Source organism: Centrocercus urophasianus, unplaced genomic scaffold (genome assembly GCF_019232065.1).
Source record: "Centrocercus urophasianus isolate 14NV4802_14NV808 unplaced genomic scaffold, USGS_Curo_1.0 seq_13, whole genome shotgun sequence".
Lineage (NCBI taxonomy): Eukaryota > Metazoa > Chordata > Aves > Galliformes > Phasianidae > Centrocercus > Centrocercus urophasianus.
Window position 1 is genome coordinate 20,805,757 of NW_024884475.1, and position 17,630 is coordinate 20,823,386.

At 36.4% G+C, this 17,630-nt stretch overlaps 1 protein-coding gene across 5 annotated transcripts in view; it reads left to right on the plus strand.

The window, feature by feature from the left end:
- FAM114A1 (family with sequence similarity 114 member A1) overlaps positions 1-17,630 on the plus strand; it is a 31,983-nt gene that overhangs the window by 5,845 nt on the left and 8,508 nt on the right. For 2 of the 5 annotated variants that reach the window (XM_042811582.1, XM_042811583.1), the window contains 7 exons: positions 5,471-5,584; positions 5,766-5,866; positions 6,529-6,663; positions 9,134-9,286; positions 11,280-11,400; positions 15,820-15,902; positions 16,923-17,093. In XM_042811582.1, coding sequence (XP_042667516.1) covers positions 5,471-5,584; positions 5,766-5,866; positions 6,529-6,663; positions 9,134-9,286; positions 11,280-11,400; positions 15,820-15,902; positions 16,923-17,093 — 878 coding nt within the window. Of the gene's footprint in view, positions 1-5,470; positions 5,585-5,762; positions 5,867-6,528; positions 6,664-9,133; positions 9,287-11,279; positions 11,401-15,816; positions 15,903-16,922; positions 17,094-17,630 lie in introns of all 5 variants that reach the window. The other 3 variants (XM_042811579.1, XM_042811580.1, XM_042811581.1) reach the window with 3 other exon arrangements.

Genomic DNA, 17,630 nt, shown 5'->3' on the forward strand with positions numbered 1-17,630 from the left:
TCAGTGCTTCCCTTTCAGACTTGTAGAAGAGTGTGTTGAAACATTAGTAGTAGATGGAATAAAAGATGATGCTTTCACAGATTTCTGTGATCTAACAGCAGTCTGAAACAAATTGGGCTTAGAGTAAATAACAAAAGAGGAAAAGTTATGTGTGTAAAAGTAATTTTGGGTTGCACCAGTTGAAATTGTAATGGGGATTAATTACCTCAGTTCACTTTAATATTTGCAGCATTGGGTCTCTTAGAACACAGCTCTTTTGAAGACTGATTTTTTTTTTTCACCTGTGAGACAGCCATGTTCACATTCTGTTTAGATTTTGCAGTGAAAAACATTGTAACAGATTCTAATGTTCCAACTCCTAATGCTACTTTCTACCAAATGGACACTGTTCCTGTAGAGGTGCAGGGGCAATCCCACTTACAGTATTCTATTGCTAAAAAGTCTCAGCTTTGCAGAGCAATGAGTTTAGTATCGCAAAGTACATGTTTTTCCTGTGGGGCAGCAGACCCTTCGATACTTTCTGCGAAACAGACATGAGCTTGTCTGAAAGTGATGAATGCTGTTAGAAGAGGTTTGGAGACAAACAATGTGTGTTGTATTCCTTCTTATTGTCTGGTGAGTAAACAAGACATCCTATTTACAGCTGTTTGGTGCTTTTTCTGTAAAGCTGCCAGCATTGTGTATCTGAATTCCCATGTTGTATTTTACTTAATCTTGTTTTTTTTTTTTTGTAGGCTGTGTTAAGTATTGGTTCGTGTATGTGTGTGTGTGTATATATATATATATATCAAAAATTCATTCTTAATTGACATGAAATAACATGTGACTGTGTCTACATTGTAACTAATTTTCAGTGGGTGTAAGTATGCAAAAAAGTTGATGCCTAGGCAGTCTGACTCAATATGATTGTGTGATGCTATCTATTTTAAATGGCCATATGAATGCCACCTATATATTTGCAACATTATTATTTTAAAAAGTGTGTAGTTGGAGCAGGTCAAGTTGCCTAGATGAAGGAGTATCCAAAAGCAGAAAGGAAAATAAGAATTTTAAGATTAATTTTTCATGTGGAAGGTTGCACTATGTCACAGGAAGGGTCTGTCTGCTATTTAGTTTACAGCAACTGGGAGAGAGAGTAAAAAACATGTATGTACTGCAACACCCCCCCTATTTTCCTATTTCCTGGAATCTACATCTCAGAGGCGCTTCCTGATCCTATGGTCCAGGTAGGGTTGAGTTCCTGTATTAACATCTAATAACTTTGAATCTAACTATCCTGTAGGATTTATTAAATAAAATATTAATTGAATGAAGCAGAAATCAAATTCATGTTCATGCACTCCATAGTCAGATATTATTTCCATTTGTTTTATTCCTTACAAGATAGTCTAAGTCTGATGTTGGATACTGATCTTAATTAACAACGTTTATATTTATTTTCTATGAGATTATAGCTTTGGATGCTATATCAAACATTGTAATATATATGGTTCAATGAGCTTAAAATAACTCTATATGCCACATGTATACTCTCTTATATTTGTTCTAGAAATCAATGCAGCAAGTAATATTGTACATAGATGGTTTACTTCCTAGGTGTTTGTTACAAAAATTCATGCTGGGTCCTGTGAATTATTTGCTGCCTGTCACCATCACAGATGTGATGTGAGTCTAGGTATACTATGTATCTGATCAGTATGGTGAACATTAGCAAGAAACAGAGAAGAAGAAAGCTATTGGGAATTTCTATAACCTTTCTTCTTTTTATTAAATATTTATTATTCCACTTTGAAGTTACTCTGTTTAATATCTGAGCAAACAGTTCAACCAATAACAGAGCAGCTTAATCTCCTATTCTACAGCAGAAAATGGATTTGCTGTAATTCAGTTCATTTAAATGATGCTTATTGTTTTAGTGTAGCACATAGTACAAGGGAAGCTGTTTTTCTGGAATTGGGCTTTTTACCAACACCTTCAGAATGTGATTTTTCTTTCTGTCATAGCTTTTGTATAACCCAGCTTCTTGTCTGGTCAAGTGTGACAAGTATTTCCCATTCCTTGTTTTTTTTTTTGTTTTCAAAATTGTACAGTGTAAAAATAGCAGAAACAATTTGGGGTGGGCTAAGTAATGTACTGAAGCCCTAAATGTATTCAGCTCTTGCCAAATACTTTCTCCTTAAGACTGAACTGAAATTGTTGTTCAAGGATCTCAGTCTCATTATCCTTCAAACCCTGATTTAGAGCTTCCAAACAAATCAGTGTTTTTACTGTGTGGCTGTATGTTTGGCATTGTTGATTTTAGTTTCCAGCAATAGATTTCCTGTAACTTGCATATTCTCTCCTTAACTAACACTACATACTGCTACTGGTTGTATTGATGGTGGCTTTGTTTTCAGAAGTCTTTTAGCTTTGAACTGTCTTCAATGTTTTTTGATCAAGGTCCCTTTCTCTGGCATTTCTGCCTGTGGTAGCAGGTGTGACACTCCTGCATGCTGCAGGTTCCATCATGCCTCCATAATGTCACTGCCGGAGCCATGTATGGTGTCTGACACTAGGTGTCACACTAAGAAAGTTGTTGGCTGTGCCGTATTTACTGAGACGAAGAGTTTTCTTTTGTCTTTAAAATGCACGGGAAGTTTTCATGTGTGGAACCACAGTGGAGTCAATTCATCGTAGTAGTTGCTGGGAGAATGTAGTGGAGAAGTAAGCTCGCTGTGGTCTTGAGACACAATTTAGTAATTATTGTCATCATTTTATTCTTTCTCTTAAATTGTACTGCTTAGTAATCAGCAATTACACAATCCAGTTTTTAATTAATGTCTGATAAGACTTTAACAGTGGGTTACCAGTGCAAGCTAAACCAATCTAATGGCTAGCAGCCACTGAAATGACCTGCACCTCTCTTTTCCTTGCATGTTTCTTTCTCTTCCATGTCCCAGTGCCTGTCTGAAAACCTGATATTAACCTCTTACATCAGTAAGAATAACCTCCAGGTTTATTGGCGTAAGAATAACACTAGAAGAACAAAAAATGCATTTTCTGCCTCTTCAGTACCTTGAACCAATTTGCTGTGGGATGAGTTAAGAACAAGGGCAGGCAGAATGGATGAATGTGGAAAGCAGGAGCAGGACCTCCCATACCAGCATCATGAAGGCATTAGGTTGGCCTATCTGTAGCATCAAGCCTTAAGCCCAAAGGCTTAAGTGAGGAAAATACCTCATATATGTTCCATATACGTTCCATTACCTCATATATGGAACTTGTGACTTTTTTTTTTTTTAAAAAAAAAAGCAGCTTGTGTGCTTGAAAGCTTGTGGGTTTTCTTCCAACTAAGCTATCTACCAGCTTTAGGAAAGCTACTGCTGTCTTCTACAAGCCTTGCAGTCCCATTTGCTTTCTTCATATTTTATGATGTGGAAGAGGTTGAGATGCAAAAAAAAAAAAAAAAAAATACCTGTTGCAATAGCATATTACTATTAGTATTTCATTAAAAGCTTTTATAAATTCTATAAGGAGATCTGAAAGTGGTTTCACTTCAGAGCTTAGTTGGAATTATTCATGATTTACAGACTGGATAGCTTAAGTCTTACCAGGATTTTAAGTAGAAAGAAGGCAGTTTCCTAGCTGAATAATAATGTTCTACTGAAATTACCAGCAAAGAAAAAAGTCATGCAGGCAAGAAAAACAAAACCAGCAACACAAAAGCAAACCATGTGCCTACTAATGCTCTTCCACTTCTGCTATTACAGATGATTAAATAGGGTCATCTGAGGTTTGCAAGTTTACAGTATCAGTTCAGTTGTGCTATGAAATAAACATAAAACAGTGTGCTGTCACCCCCTAAAATATAGGCTATCTCTCATAGCCCCTTGTTTTCTTGTGCATGATACAGTCACGAATAATCACTTTCATTTCCAATGCAGGATGTAGTTCTGTGGCTTTTGTGTGTGTATATCCTACCAGTGCTGTGTTGATTCCGTTGCAGTATTCTGTTTTCATCTGTTGTTTTGCTGTAGCTAAAGGTTTTGCTGAACTAAGCTTCATGGCACATTACCACTTGTAGCTGACCTGAAAGACTTTCTTGTCATTCTAGTACATGTGAACACAGCCTTGAAAATGCTATGTGTTATAAGGCTATGGGGATGTAAGCTTGTCTGCAAAATCATAACTTATGCAAATCCATAAATTGACAAAAACTTAAATTTTTGTGTAATTACAGATGGTAATGTTTAGTTATCAAGTCAAAATCTGTAAGCAATTTATATCAATGGAAAGAATGGAATTCTTTTGTTGGTTTAAAAACTTGTGAGCAGCAGAAATGGAAAGGAATGTGATATGAAGAATCTTTTGCTTAAATTTATCAGCATGATTATTAGTTATTTAAGTGAGTTCTGGGAATCTGAGTAAAGAAGTTATTTGAGAATCTATTCATGCTAATGTTTTCATTGAACCAATTAAAATGCCCAGGAGATTGGGATTAGATGGAGCAGTACTTCACTATTCAGTATCTGCATCAGAGCAGACTTCATGGAAGGCAAGGAGTTATCCGGCAGTGACAGACATTGCTGTGGCAGATAACCTAGATGTCCTTTGCAGTTGTAAGACATGAGATAAAATAGACAAAAGTCATATTTTCTTTAGGCAGGTAAGAGCATTTACATGCCTTGTCTCTCCGTTTGTGTAAAATGTTAGGACCTGATGTCATTTGTTATATGAGTATAAATTACTTGTTTCTGGCACTCTGTTCCTAAGGGAACATCTGTTTTCTTCTTTGTGTTTTCCTGCAGATACTCCAGTTTTCTTCTATGCCATATTTCAGTACTGCTACTTCCCACATGGTTTCTGTAGCATATTTATTATTGAACTCGTTGAGCATCTGATGTCCAACCCACATGAAAATCACAGAATCATAAATTTAAGCTTTTCTTCTTATTCCATTCCAAATAGCTTTTCTATGTCTGTCTTTAGTGAGGTTTTCAAGAAGAGTATTTATATGGCTATATGTACACATGTGTATGCATACATGTATATTTAGAAGGATATAAAATAGAGTATCTGTATTAATGGCTCTATGAAATTATTTATGTATTCACAGTTCAATTTGAGATAGAGAGGCAAAGAAGTGCTGTACTGTCATTAATACTTTTTTCTGGACAGATAATTAAGGTACTCTGTTGACTTACTGCTGGAAATGATTAGCTTTGAAAGTGATGCAGTGAGTGTGCACTGTGCAGGAAACATTTTTCGTCTAGAGTTTTTTGTATTTTAGCTTTATCATTTCTAGTCAGTTAATGTACTGGATGTAGGAGGACAAGTGAATTATTGACCTAGAAAATAGTGAGTGAGGTAGCTGCAATACTTATTCTGATTGCGAGTTATTTTTCTTGATCATTCATGGTACGTAAGGACGTTACGCACTGCTAGGAATAAGTTTTCACATCATATCATCTAAAGTGCATTTTTGCTGCAGGTCATGGGATAACAGCAGTAAAGGAAAAAGCAGGAACTACCCTAGGAATTCATCATGCAAGTTCAGCATCTTCAGAAGCAGCAGAGCATCCTGCGGCTGAAACATCACTTACACGTAGGTTTAAGTTCACTGAAATCTCTGACACTTTTGACACTGCCAAATTAATTCAATTCATGGAATTTTAAGATTTTGATCACAGTATCCCATTTGCTGTAACTTGTGACTTTTAGAGGTGAAAAGGTGCTCTGGCTTCCTCCCTTTCTTAAAAAAAAAATTTCTTGTTGTTTGTTAGCAGAAGATTCTCCTGACCAAAGCTCTTCCGAGAATATTCCTCCTTCTCCTTCATCTGGATCTCGTGGGATGTTGTCAGCTATCACTAATGTTGTACAGAACACAGTGAGTCGTTCTAGTGGGCCTCTCTTCTCTAGCGATTTTCCACCATTTTTAGTGCAGGTCACGTTTAACAATTGTTTGTTGGTTTGTAGGTCTCTGTAAAAACAGCTTTCTAATAAGCCTATTTAAAGTTATTTCCACTGAAACTGAAATCATTAGCCAATAAAAATCCATTTTCAATGTAGCTGAGAAATTGGGAGTGTGGGATAATGCTAGTAAAAATACACAGAAAAAAACAAATGTTTCTATAGATGTTTCCAGAGTAATCACACACCAAAATTTTAGAAATCAGTTCAATAAGGCAGTCTCATTCTATTCATGGTAGAGTTTGACTCCATATTTTTCTTGCCTAAAATGTTTCCAAAGATTAGCTGCTGCATAAGATGAAATAAAAGTGGTATTCTTAAAATTTTCATTGTCAACAAGTTTTATTTCCTTTTGTGTGGGGCTTCTAACTACAAATATTTGTATAGTTTTATTTTTTTGAGATGTATTCAGAACAGTGTAACATAATTATATGAGCACAGAAATCCTATTGTTAGTTAGATCAGAGAAAATCTAGGGAGCTGAATGTCCTAAGACGGTGTCAGCAAATGTAATACTCTTTACAGTTCCTATTAGCATAAAGTGGAAAGAAAATAACTACATTTCATTCTTTTATGCAGGGGAAAAGTGTATTATCTGGAGGCTTAGATGCTTTGGAATTTATTGGGAAGACAACCATGAATGTCCTTGCAGAAAGTGATCCTGGATTTAAGAGAACAAAAACACTGATGGCAAGAACAGTTTCTCTGTCTCAGGTTGGATTTATTTTAATACAACACTGTCACTGCAGTTTCACATTCATTTTCCAGAATTTCAGATGCCTCAGGGAGAGGCTTTATTTATTGCAATAGATATTGGCTAGGCTTATGAAAATAAATATTATGCTTTGTATTTGCTCTCGCGTCTTTTTTTTCCACAGATATTACAAAAGGTGATGTAAAATATCCTTTCTGCGTAATTATGTTCAGTATAGTTGATGAGGTGATATGTGGTAATAAATCATTATGCTCCAGAGAGACAATCAAATTGTTTCATTTTTGTAACAGCTGTAGATAGCTGTCTTCCAGCATAAACATCACTGTACTCCTTTGCTTGAAAATGAGTAAAAATGGAATATGATGTGTGGTTCATTAGGAATCAAAGCTGCAAAAAGGGGCATCTTATGTCCGAGTAAACTAAAGGTACCCTTGGAGAGGAGTCATGTTGTGATTTGTGTCTTTAAAGGTTCAGAGACATGGTAATAGAACAGCAGTACATGCACTACAAGTACAAAATCGTGTTAGCTCTCCTGAGGGGAAGAAAGCTGCAGAATCAATAGACATGGAAAAGAAACTTTGATTTTTACATTTACTCCCTTGTAGAGAGTGGTAAGGGATTCTTCTTTTAATGAGATGTTTCATCTTTAGTATCGGTCATTTCGAGTTGAAACAGACTGCTACTGTCATAGCAGGCCAAAAACAAGTAATTCTTGTAGAGAACATGAATGCAGTTACACATATGACATAAATCTGTTGCAGCAGCACTGTTTTGAAGTTAGCACTGATAAAGGGGAAATACATGCAGGCATAGCTATATCTCAGTATCACAGCTGAAGTCTTTGCTGTGGTGTGGTTCTGGATGTGCATGTCTAATTAAGTACTTGTAGCCATTGTGCTCAAGCTTAAGTTTGAAGAGTGTATTTTATGGAAGGCATCCCAAAGCACTTCGCTGTAATGACACTAGATCTGCAGTAATGAAAGTGGTTCCTATGAAGACTGAAAACTTTGATCTGGGAAAAGCTATCTGGGTTGTAGCACTCACATATTTAAACACAAGGCTGTTTATACAGGTGTATTTGATACCATATAAGAAATGCTGGCTGTTTCTAACGCAATTAGGTTTTGTTGTTAACTTTGTGGAGGAATGGATTTGATTTTTCTTTAATTTCAATGTTCCAAATATTTTTAAGCACACGGAAATGAAGGAGACAAGTAGGGTCATAAAGTAACCTCAAAATCAAGTATGAAGAATGATTAAAATAAGCCGGATGCTATCTGTATAGGACAGATCTTCCAGAAGCAAAACAATTTGACATTTTAAATGATTGAGCCTTAGCCACACCTGATGCTTTGTAATTTGTCAGTACAGGTAGAGCAGACTAAATTGGCCTTAGCTTTAAACTGGCCTATAAGCAGTTTAAGCCATTCTGCTGACAATACAGGCAGCCTAACAGAGCTAGACATGTAGGCTTAAAGTGAGCCTTTGAGAATACTTTTCTAAATAATATGCGTAAATCTACACATAAAATCTGATATAGGAAGTGGTACATACTGATTGTCATGGTTTTCATAACATGGTGCTTCATCATAGGTGATCTGTACATAAAATGTACAATGTGTGATTAACTTTTTCATGGTGGGGACTGAAAAAATCTGTCCTCGGTCTTTTGTCATAGGAATTTTGAATGACACAACAGTAAGTGGTGTGAATTTATCTATGTACAGGCTTATAGGTGATTTAAGATACAGTTGAGATGTACTTAAGGGCTTTACGGGGCAAATTCATACAAGAGACCATGCTTTCTTTGAAAGCCTGCTTGATAAGAAAATCACTCCAAAGTATCTCCAAGTACATGCAGTATAGTTCTGCCCCATCCTTGGAAAGGACATGCCTAATTAGATCTCTCTTGTCGGTCTTGCTGTCACAAAAAAAAAAAAAAAAAAACAAAAACAAAAACAAACCAATTTTAGTGTCTATAAAAATATTTTATGTACATAGGAAATATTTATGCAAATACATTCTTTTTATGCAGACAGGAAGGTCATGAAATAATATTCTTTACATTTTGTGGTCTGTGGAATGGATTGCAGGAGTCTTTAAGGTTGCATATGAAATATTTTTTTAGTTTTCTTCCATTGTAATTGGTAGCTACATTTATGAGATGGTATTTATAGCAGACATTGCTTTTGAAAGCATAAAGAAGATTATTTGTTTGCTCATTGTTAAAAAAAAAAAAAAAAAAGATGGCTAGCAATTACTATGGGGGAAAAACACACTTAGAATGCTACATAAATATTTTATTAGACTTGTTTATTAAAAAAAAGTTGGGTATTTCAGCTCTGCAGGTGTGATATAGTCCCAAATTTTATTACTACCTTCTAAACAAGCAGAAGCAGAATGTAATAAAATCTGTCATGGCTACAGCACCACCAGTAAAAACAACAGGAATGATGTATATTTTTGCAGCTGCTGCGAGAAGCTAAAGAAAAAGAGAAACAGAGACGGGCCCAGCAAGTTACAGTTGAAAGAACAGCACACTATGGACTGCTTTTTGATGAGTTCCAGGGTTTGTCTCATCTTGAAGCTCTAGAAATCTTGTCAAATGAAAGTGAAAACCAGGTACAGTATGCAGACTGGGTAAATCACAGTAACTGCTAAAAAACTGTTCTATACTTTAATTTTGCTGTGCAGTTGCATGTGAAATGAACAGTAAGTTTTCCTTCAGCTTCAGAGAAAGCTGGTGTGGTCTCGGGCCAGCCAGTTTGTGTCTTCAGGAAATTCATTTGAATACACCTCAATTTAACTCAAAGATTAGCTCAAAAGGAACAGCTTCACAACTGAAAACTATTTCTGTTGAGATTGTGTAGCAGATATCTTTCATCTTGTGATGCTCTGCAGGCAGACATCTCTCCAGAACTTCAAGGTGGCTCAAGTCTTTTGTTTTTGTATCAGGCATTGATATTTACATTGAGGAATTTCAGACATACTGCAGCTGGAGGATAGTGAATGAAAATGAATTCCAGATTAGTTATTCAATTCTTAAGTCATCTTTTTGTTTCAGTTTCTAAGCTTGCATGGAACAACCTTAAGACTAATTCAATGACTGGGAGTACACAAATGCTGCACATCTCCCCCCCAAAAATCCTGAAGTTACCAACATCTATCTGGTACACGGTTGTTTTTTAATTTCAATTGTCAAGTTATTTATGCTGCTGCTAGATCATTGGATCACTGACTGCAGAGTAATTGAACTGCTGTAGATTCCTATTAGTGGAATTTTTACTGAAACATTTTTCTGAATTTATTTCTTAAAATGTTTTCTTTTGGTTTATTTTTGTAGTCAGCACTCCTTGCTCCCTGGATGGTTTTTTAATAAAAAAAATAACCAACTTCTCATTTTATAGCTCTAATTGCTCTCACAGATAATAGAAGCTCATTTTAACAGAAGCCAGGTACCTACTATCCACACTTTTTTGTTTACAGTTATGTCTGAAAGCAATGTTATAAATTCAAAGCCTCCTATGTAAGGTTCAAGAGCCTTCTTTTAGAAATGAACAAGAACAAAAAAAAATCTTACAAAACAGGTAAGTAATATATAGTAAACAAGTTCAGGCCAATGGTATCTGTCAACACTCTTTTACTGTGAGATAGCCCAGGGTAAGACTTGCGTAAGTTATAACCATGGGGTTTCTAAGGTGCTGTGTCTTAGATAACTCCTAAATAACTTGTTCACAGTCCTGCTTTTTCCTCGATCTGGAAGAGGATATAAGCACACAAGACTGAATGCAACTGCCTGGGTCAACAAGTCCAATTGCCTGATATATATTCCAGAAGGCTCAGAGAACGTATTCCAAGTACACCACTCTACACATCCCCATACAGTGGTATAGAAAGGGGACAAAACACCTCACAGAGTCCTTTACATCTTGAGTTGGATCTCCCAACGTTATCCTGTATTTGCTCTGAGCATTTGAAATCAATATAGCAATGTGGAACACAGGAAGCATTTTGTGACTCGCCAGTCACAAGTAGAGTAGCAGCACGAGAGTAATACATTACTGCAGTGCATTACAGTGATTAAAATGTTTCCATCTCTCCTGGGTGCTCCACTGTATGTGCAGGGAGCTGCATGTATCTGAGATGCCCACAGAGATCAAAAAATCTCTCAATACATTCTTCAGAACAGGTACATCAGTACACTGTCAATAACTTTTGGTGGGATTCTGAGGGAATGAAAAACAAGTGTGTTTTTCCTGCTCTTCCCATAATTGTTCCAACTAAATATGAATTGTCTGTGCTCATCTTGCCAACAATCTTCACACCAAACAATCTCAAATGTATTACAGCTTGCAACTAAATGACAGTTTTACAATTCAGACTGTTCTGCTTGAAAGTAGAGACCTGATGATCTTGCAAGGCTTGTGTAATTTTTGTGATACCTCATCATTTTACGAGAACTAAAAATATATCTACGTATTTTGGAAGGCTAGAGATATTTGGATTTAATGGAAGTTTCCGCTAAGCCTGTTTTGGCATCAGATTGAAAATTATCAATTTAAGAAAGGCCATGTTTCATTTAGGGGTGCTCGTCCTTTTTTTTTTTATTTTACAGATTCAGTCATATTTGGAAACGCTTGATGGAGAGCAGCTGGAGGTTGTGAAAAATGACTTAATTGCTATAAAGGAGATTTTTCTTCCAATGGAATCGGATGAAGTGGTACAGGCACAGAAAGGTAATTAGAAATGCAGAGAATTAACCGTATGAATAATTGTTACTTCTGTATATAGTCATTTTAAAAATTGCAATCCAAACTAATGTCTGTTATCTCAATACTCCTTATGAGAAAGTCACTAAAATGAATACTCTTGATGTTCTGGACGTTGGAAGAACACTTAATATTGGATTTATGTTGTAATTGAAGTGTGAGGTAAAAAGAAAGTACAAGGTAAGAATGTATTACACTATTTTGCCATTTCATCATTGAAAACAGAAATAAAAAGGGAAAATAATCTGACTGAGGCTTTCTTACAGAGTCTGTTTCTAAAACTATTTAGTCAGAAAGGTTAGGATTGTTTGGCAGTGCTTTTCCATTTAGCAGTTTTATCCTGACTTTGCGCCCTTGCTTGCTAGGTGGGGAAAAGATTAGAATCTGGTTAAGGGGACTTAGAAAAGCTGACTTTTTGTAGGAAAAGCACTTTGAAACAGTGTGGCAAAGCTACCTTCTAGATACTGCTTGACAAGATGTGGCATGTAGAGCATTAGAAAAAAGTTAATAAGCAGGAGCACACCTTAAATGTCACAGTGCACAACATAGAACCGTCTGGGACTAACATGGTAATCCACAGATCATCTCATGAAATTGATGGTAAAATGTGGATCATCTGGCTAGTGGCAATATAGGTGTTTTAAACAGGTCAGGACTTCTGACATTCCCCAGAATAGGATGAGATCAGGAAAAGTTACCGTAATTTGTGTGAGATCTGTACCCAACCTATTCTAGCAAATAAAAAGAATCCCCTTGACTCAAGACTAACTCATGCTACTTAACACTGTATTCAGAATCTTACTTTAAAATATATTTCTTTGCATCCTTTTGATCTTCTCACAGATGTTTTGCCCATAGACCTACATTCTGCAAGATGGGGAGGTGTCACTTCTCTGCCCTTCAGAAAAGGCGGAGAAACTGTGTTCGCATTCACATATTTCAACTGGAAGATCTTTTCCAGGCTGCGTTCTTTCTAGCAGCGCTTACGCAGTGTGTGATGTCTCTCACAGGTGGACTACTGCTTCTCAGAGGAGCAGCAGGTGTTCAGTGTGATGTCTCAGTATGGATGAGTTTTGTGCTGTTTTAGAGCATGATGTGTGTTGTGCCTCAACTTATGTGGGAAATAGCTCCTGGTTGTGAAACCAGACCCCATGAAAAGCTCTGTTTCTTGCACAAAGTGGTATTTACTCTGGTGGTTAGGTGGTTCTGGGGGTTTTTGGTGTTTTTTTTTTTTTTTTTTTTTTTTTGTGAAACAAATCTGCTTAACACTCTGCTTGAAACATTAATTGCCTTCTTAAACGCTGGCACCAAGGCAATGAGCACCTTATGGATTGGAAAAAAAAAAAACAAAACAAAAACCAAAACAACAAAATCAGAGTGCTGCAGGTTTTCATCTGCACTAACATCTCCTCTCTGGGACAGCAGGAATGCTAACTAACTGCACCCCGTACACCACCCTGCAGTGAGATGGGTGTTAGTTCAGGCTGCAATTCAAAATGATGCATGTCCTTCTATGTGGCCAGACTTCATATTTATTAGTACTTGAACTACAGATTTCATCTATTACTATTAAGTTGAATGAATTTTAGTTCCACTGGAGGACACAAAAAAAATAAAGAAGTTAATCACCCTTCAGCATAGCATTCTTCAGTCTCCTGACTGGAGATAGTGACGTTTCTTCAGCCTCATCTCTAACCCTGTGTATATGCAACACTGCAGAGAGAGAGAGCTCTGAACTCCATGCAGTGCTTTGACATGACCCCTTGAGGCAAAATGTGTTATCTTCATTAAAATCTGTCAGAGGGAGTGAAGGCTTCTTAGGAGCTTCATGAAACTTCTTGAGTCAGGGGAAACAGACCTTTAATTGAGTTGCAAGTGCATAGCATCTGCAGTGTTTTTATCGAGAACAGATACAAAAAAAACTCATAAAAACTTGAGGGTTTCTATGAATAGACCCTTACACCACAGCTGTCTGCCATTTTCAGATAAAAACAATATCTAGAGCTTTTACATGTAATACTGGGTGGAATTTGCATGTCTGTTTCCCCAAAGCACAGTACTGTTCAACAGTATTGTTTCATAATCCACTCAGACTTTGGTTTGCCAATCCTTATATAATTCAAGTTATGTTCCAGCAGCCCTCTCTAGTCATACTTACAATCAAGTTTTGCTCTTAGGAGTGAGACAACGCGTATTCCTGTCTGAAAGCACACTTGATCTTTTAATTTACGCTAAGCGAGTGGTCTGTGTTTAATGTTAGGAGAAATTTTAAACATCATTTGGCATCTAGCATAGATAAAAGTACAGTTTAACAACAGGTTGGTTGGTCAGGATTAAAGGCAGCTCACATTTTCTCTAAAGAGGAGTTTATTCTAGTTTATGCTAAGCAAGGTTCTATTAAGCACATTAATAGGTTTCACGCTTGCAAAATCAAGTCTGCAAGCCATATGCTCATTTAATGGTATATTTTTATTACAAAATTATGTAGTTTCACTTAAACTTGGTCATCTAGTAGGTGGGAGGAGCAGGCCCTGTTAAAACTTAGGAAATAATTTTAAGTTTGGTCCTCCTTGCTAGCTAGCTTATAGCAATGGCAAATTTACCTTTCATAGGATTTTCTATGCTTGATGAAACTTGTAGGTTTTCTTCTTCATATGGTGAAGCCACCCTCTTACAGAAGCCAGAGATTATCTATTGGTGTTTGAAGATGTTAAAACTTAGCTAGGAACTGAGCAATATTTTAAAAACAGGTTAATTACCACTTATTGACTAATTTTTTACCAGCTTCTTGTAATCAAGGCCATGTTATTTATGTGGTGTCATTTACCAGTGCTACATACACACACACGCATACATACACACACACGCATACATATATATATATATATATATATATATATATAAAATAGGCTGAGAGTGTCTTGTACTTGAGTATCTGAAGAAGAGTTGCCATTTGCTTTATGTAAGCTCTTTGGATTTCATGCAGATATGTTGGTGTGGCTTTCAGTCTCTAAGTTAAATGCTTTCAGTCCAACACAAGAAGTCACTGCAGTGGTCTATGGAGGGCTGCTTTGGGAGAGGAGTGGGGCTGGACTTTGTTCTTGACAACTTTAAAACTGGGGTTTGATGTTTTTTGTATCTTTGCTAAGCTCAGTGAGAGATGGAAAATCAACAGGAAAAGAGAGGAAAAGGATATTTTCTGATACCAGTAGAAGAAAGCCCTTGATTTTCTGATGTTTTCCTTGCACTGTGATTGTGCAGCCCTTTCATGTATTTTTCACTGCAGTGTTTTTTACCTTTCAGTTGTTCATGAGCTAATGAGAGAAGCAGCTTTGCCTATGTTTGTAAGCCATTAACAACAAAGATTTCGTGCGCAAGCACATGAGGTTAAGGGAGGAAATTATTGAGATGAATATGCCAGTTATCAACAATTTTGCCAACTCTGCAGTGATCTGGTGATCTGCCTATCTGTTTTCAGTGTGCTGCAGTTTATGGAACAATTTGGCATTGTCTTAAGAACAATAAGTCAGTGTGTCCAGAACAGAAACAAAGTAAGGATGAAGCAAGATATGAAATTAATTTTTGAAGTAGCTGGACTTTTATCAGGTTCAGGAGGGGCACTTTGATTTATTTATTTATTTATTTTTTTAAAGTTATTAAGTTAAAAAAATGGATTTTGCATATTCCATTAGGAAATGTTAATGAAGATTCCAAGCTCAGTCAGTGCAACTTAACAGAGGAACCTAATTTACCAACTTTTAGGAGCCTGGAGCATGCTAGGCAATGGCAACTGCAGGTGGTCAGAGGGTTATATATAACATAGGCAAAGTTCAAATACTAGTGGTATTTACCTTTACCTTGTGCAATAAAGATGCAGGTGTAAAACTCATTTCTCCAAAAAATTCTTTATTTAAGCAAAGCTCAATCTTAAAGTCTGAAGAAAAACATATTTCTTAGCTGTGGTTTGCAGACAGGATGGTTGAAAACGTATTTTCCAGTGTTTCTTCTGAGCCTGACTGTATTAGTATCTGGCCCAGATGCAGTTCTTATTCTTTGGTTTGAAAGAAAAGGTTGGTATCTCTTCTTTGGTTACTTGATAGGTTGTGCGTTTTCATCAGGTAACTAGGAAGCATGCAACTTCTCTGCTTACCTACCTTAGAGAAATACAGCAGAATTTAAAATGAAGTGGAAAGTCAGTGTCAAGCTAGGACATCTAACTGTATAGATACCTCTTGCTTTCTCTCTTCTCTGAGCATCTATCTTCACTTTCCGTATGTCATTATCACCAATCTTCAAGTTCTAGAGTGTTTGCAGAAGCTATTTGCTAGATGTATTAGATTTTGTTATCATTAATATTTGACACAAAATGTCTTTCTCTTGCAGCAGATATGGGAGAAGAGTTTGTCAGCATGCTCACCGAGCTGCTATTTGAATTACATGTGGCTGCAACTCCTGACAAACTGAACAAGGTTGGTGCTTGTCACTGAGCTTGGGCAAAGAGGGATATCTTTGTTCTGGTCTGATGCAGAGCTGTAGCTAGCTCAGATCAGACAGTTCTGAAGACTGTAATATGGGAGGGTGGGACTAAAAGTATAAATACTTTCATAGAAGGGCTGAGATTAGTGAGGAATACAGTTGAAATGCCCAACTAGTGCAGTAGGCCATGTTAGAAAATCTTGAAGAGGGATGTCTCACCAAAACAGAGATCAGCAGACGTGGTCTTAGGCTTGAAGAACAGTGGCAAAGTTCTGGAGCATGTTCCTGGAAGACTTCTCCAGACCTTCTCAGCTAGAGAGGAGCTTTAATTTCATCAAGCTTTAAAGCTCATCAAGCTTTAATCATCTAAAAACTAGATGGCTAGAAGCTAATTATATTAGTAGTCACATTTTTGCACATTAAAGGTGATTCACCTGCTGATCTTAGGTTCAGATGAATGTTTTTCTCTCTAGCTGCATAGATAGCTTACTGATACGACTGATAGGACTTAAAGTTTTTCCACTTTAATCTACTTTCATGCCTCGGAAGGTAGCAGGAAATACAGTGGTTTTCCTAATTATTTTTCTTTTAAGAATTTGGGATGACTCTCTTAACTCTCCAGGATTTTTGCCTTTCTTTATACCAACCTCTTCTTAATTTGGGACAGTTATTTCCATGTAAATTCCTTTGAACAATCCCTCCTTAAGCTGAAATATTAATCATTTTGAAATATTCATAGGTATTAACACTAATTCTTTGTGTTGGCTAAGAACTTCATACCTGTACAGAATTTATATCTGGCTGATCTGTCTTTACATAACCAGAAAAACTTCTCCCTACAATTTCTTGAAAACATACTTGACTAAATGCCATCCAGAGGCTTGATGTGTTTAAAACTTCTGAATGAAAAAAAAATAATAATAATGATAATGCACTGTTAATTAATATTTAGGAACATTATTTGATATTGCCTATTTTAACTGTACTTTGGGGTTGGGTTCTTTGTTTGGCAGGCTAGGCAGAAAGCTCATGAGTGGCTGGAAGAAACCAGTTTATCCACCTCAGCAGACATAGAAGAGAAACTAAAAGAAAAACCTGGAGAACCTACTGAAGAAAAGACTGAAAAAGGAAAAGACAAAATTGACAATGATCAATCAGAAGCAAATAAAAGCAAAACTGTGGAGGTAAAATACCTTTGGAGAATAAGCTTAATTAAGCAAATGAGATTACTTCTTTATCTTATGTATTGGTACTATATGTTATTCTTATTTGTTAAACTCATTGAATTATTGAGAAAAATTAACACATAACTGCTCAGTGTAGACCCAACAGGAAATTAACTTAGAGAAATATTTTTCCTGGTGGTCTTTTCTTATCAGTAAATATCAAAGTACCAAATCTTCTGCTCATCATATTTTCTTCCTGTCTACATTTCTGTCTGTTTGCATGGATAAAAACAACATGCAGTGAGCTGAGAGATTCTGTTGTGTAAATCTGAAGAACAGGGAAGGTCAAATGTCTGCAGTCATTAGGATCTCTTTCTCCCATTCACAGTACACAGCAAAAATTCTTCAGCTTTATTTAAACTCATGAATAGCTCAAATCACAAACAGACCAAACAAATAATATCAATTAACAAGTGCTAATTCTCTTTATGAAAGATAACACTGAGGGCTAAATGTGTTTTGTTCATTTAGACAGCACTTCTTGTTGAGGTGGTT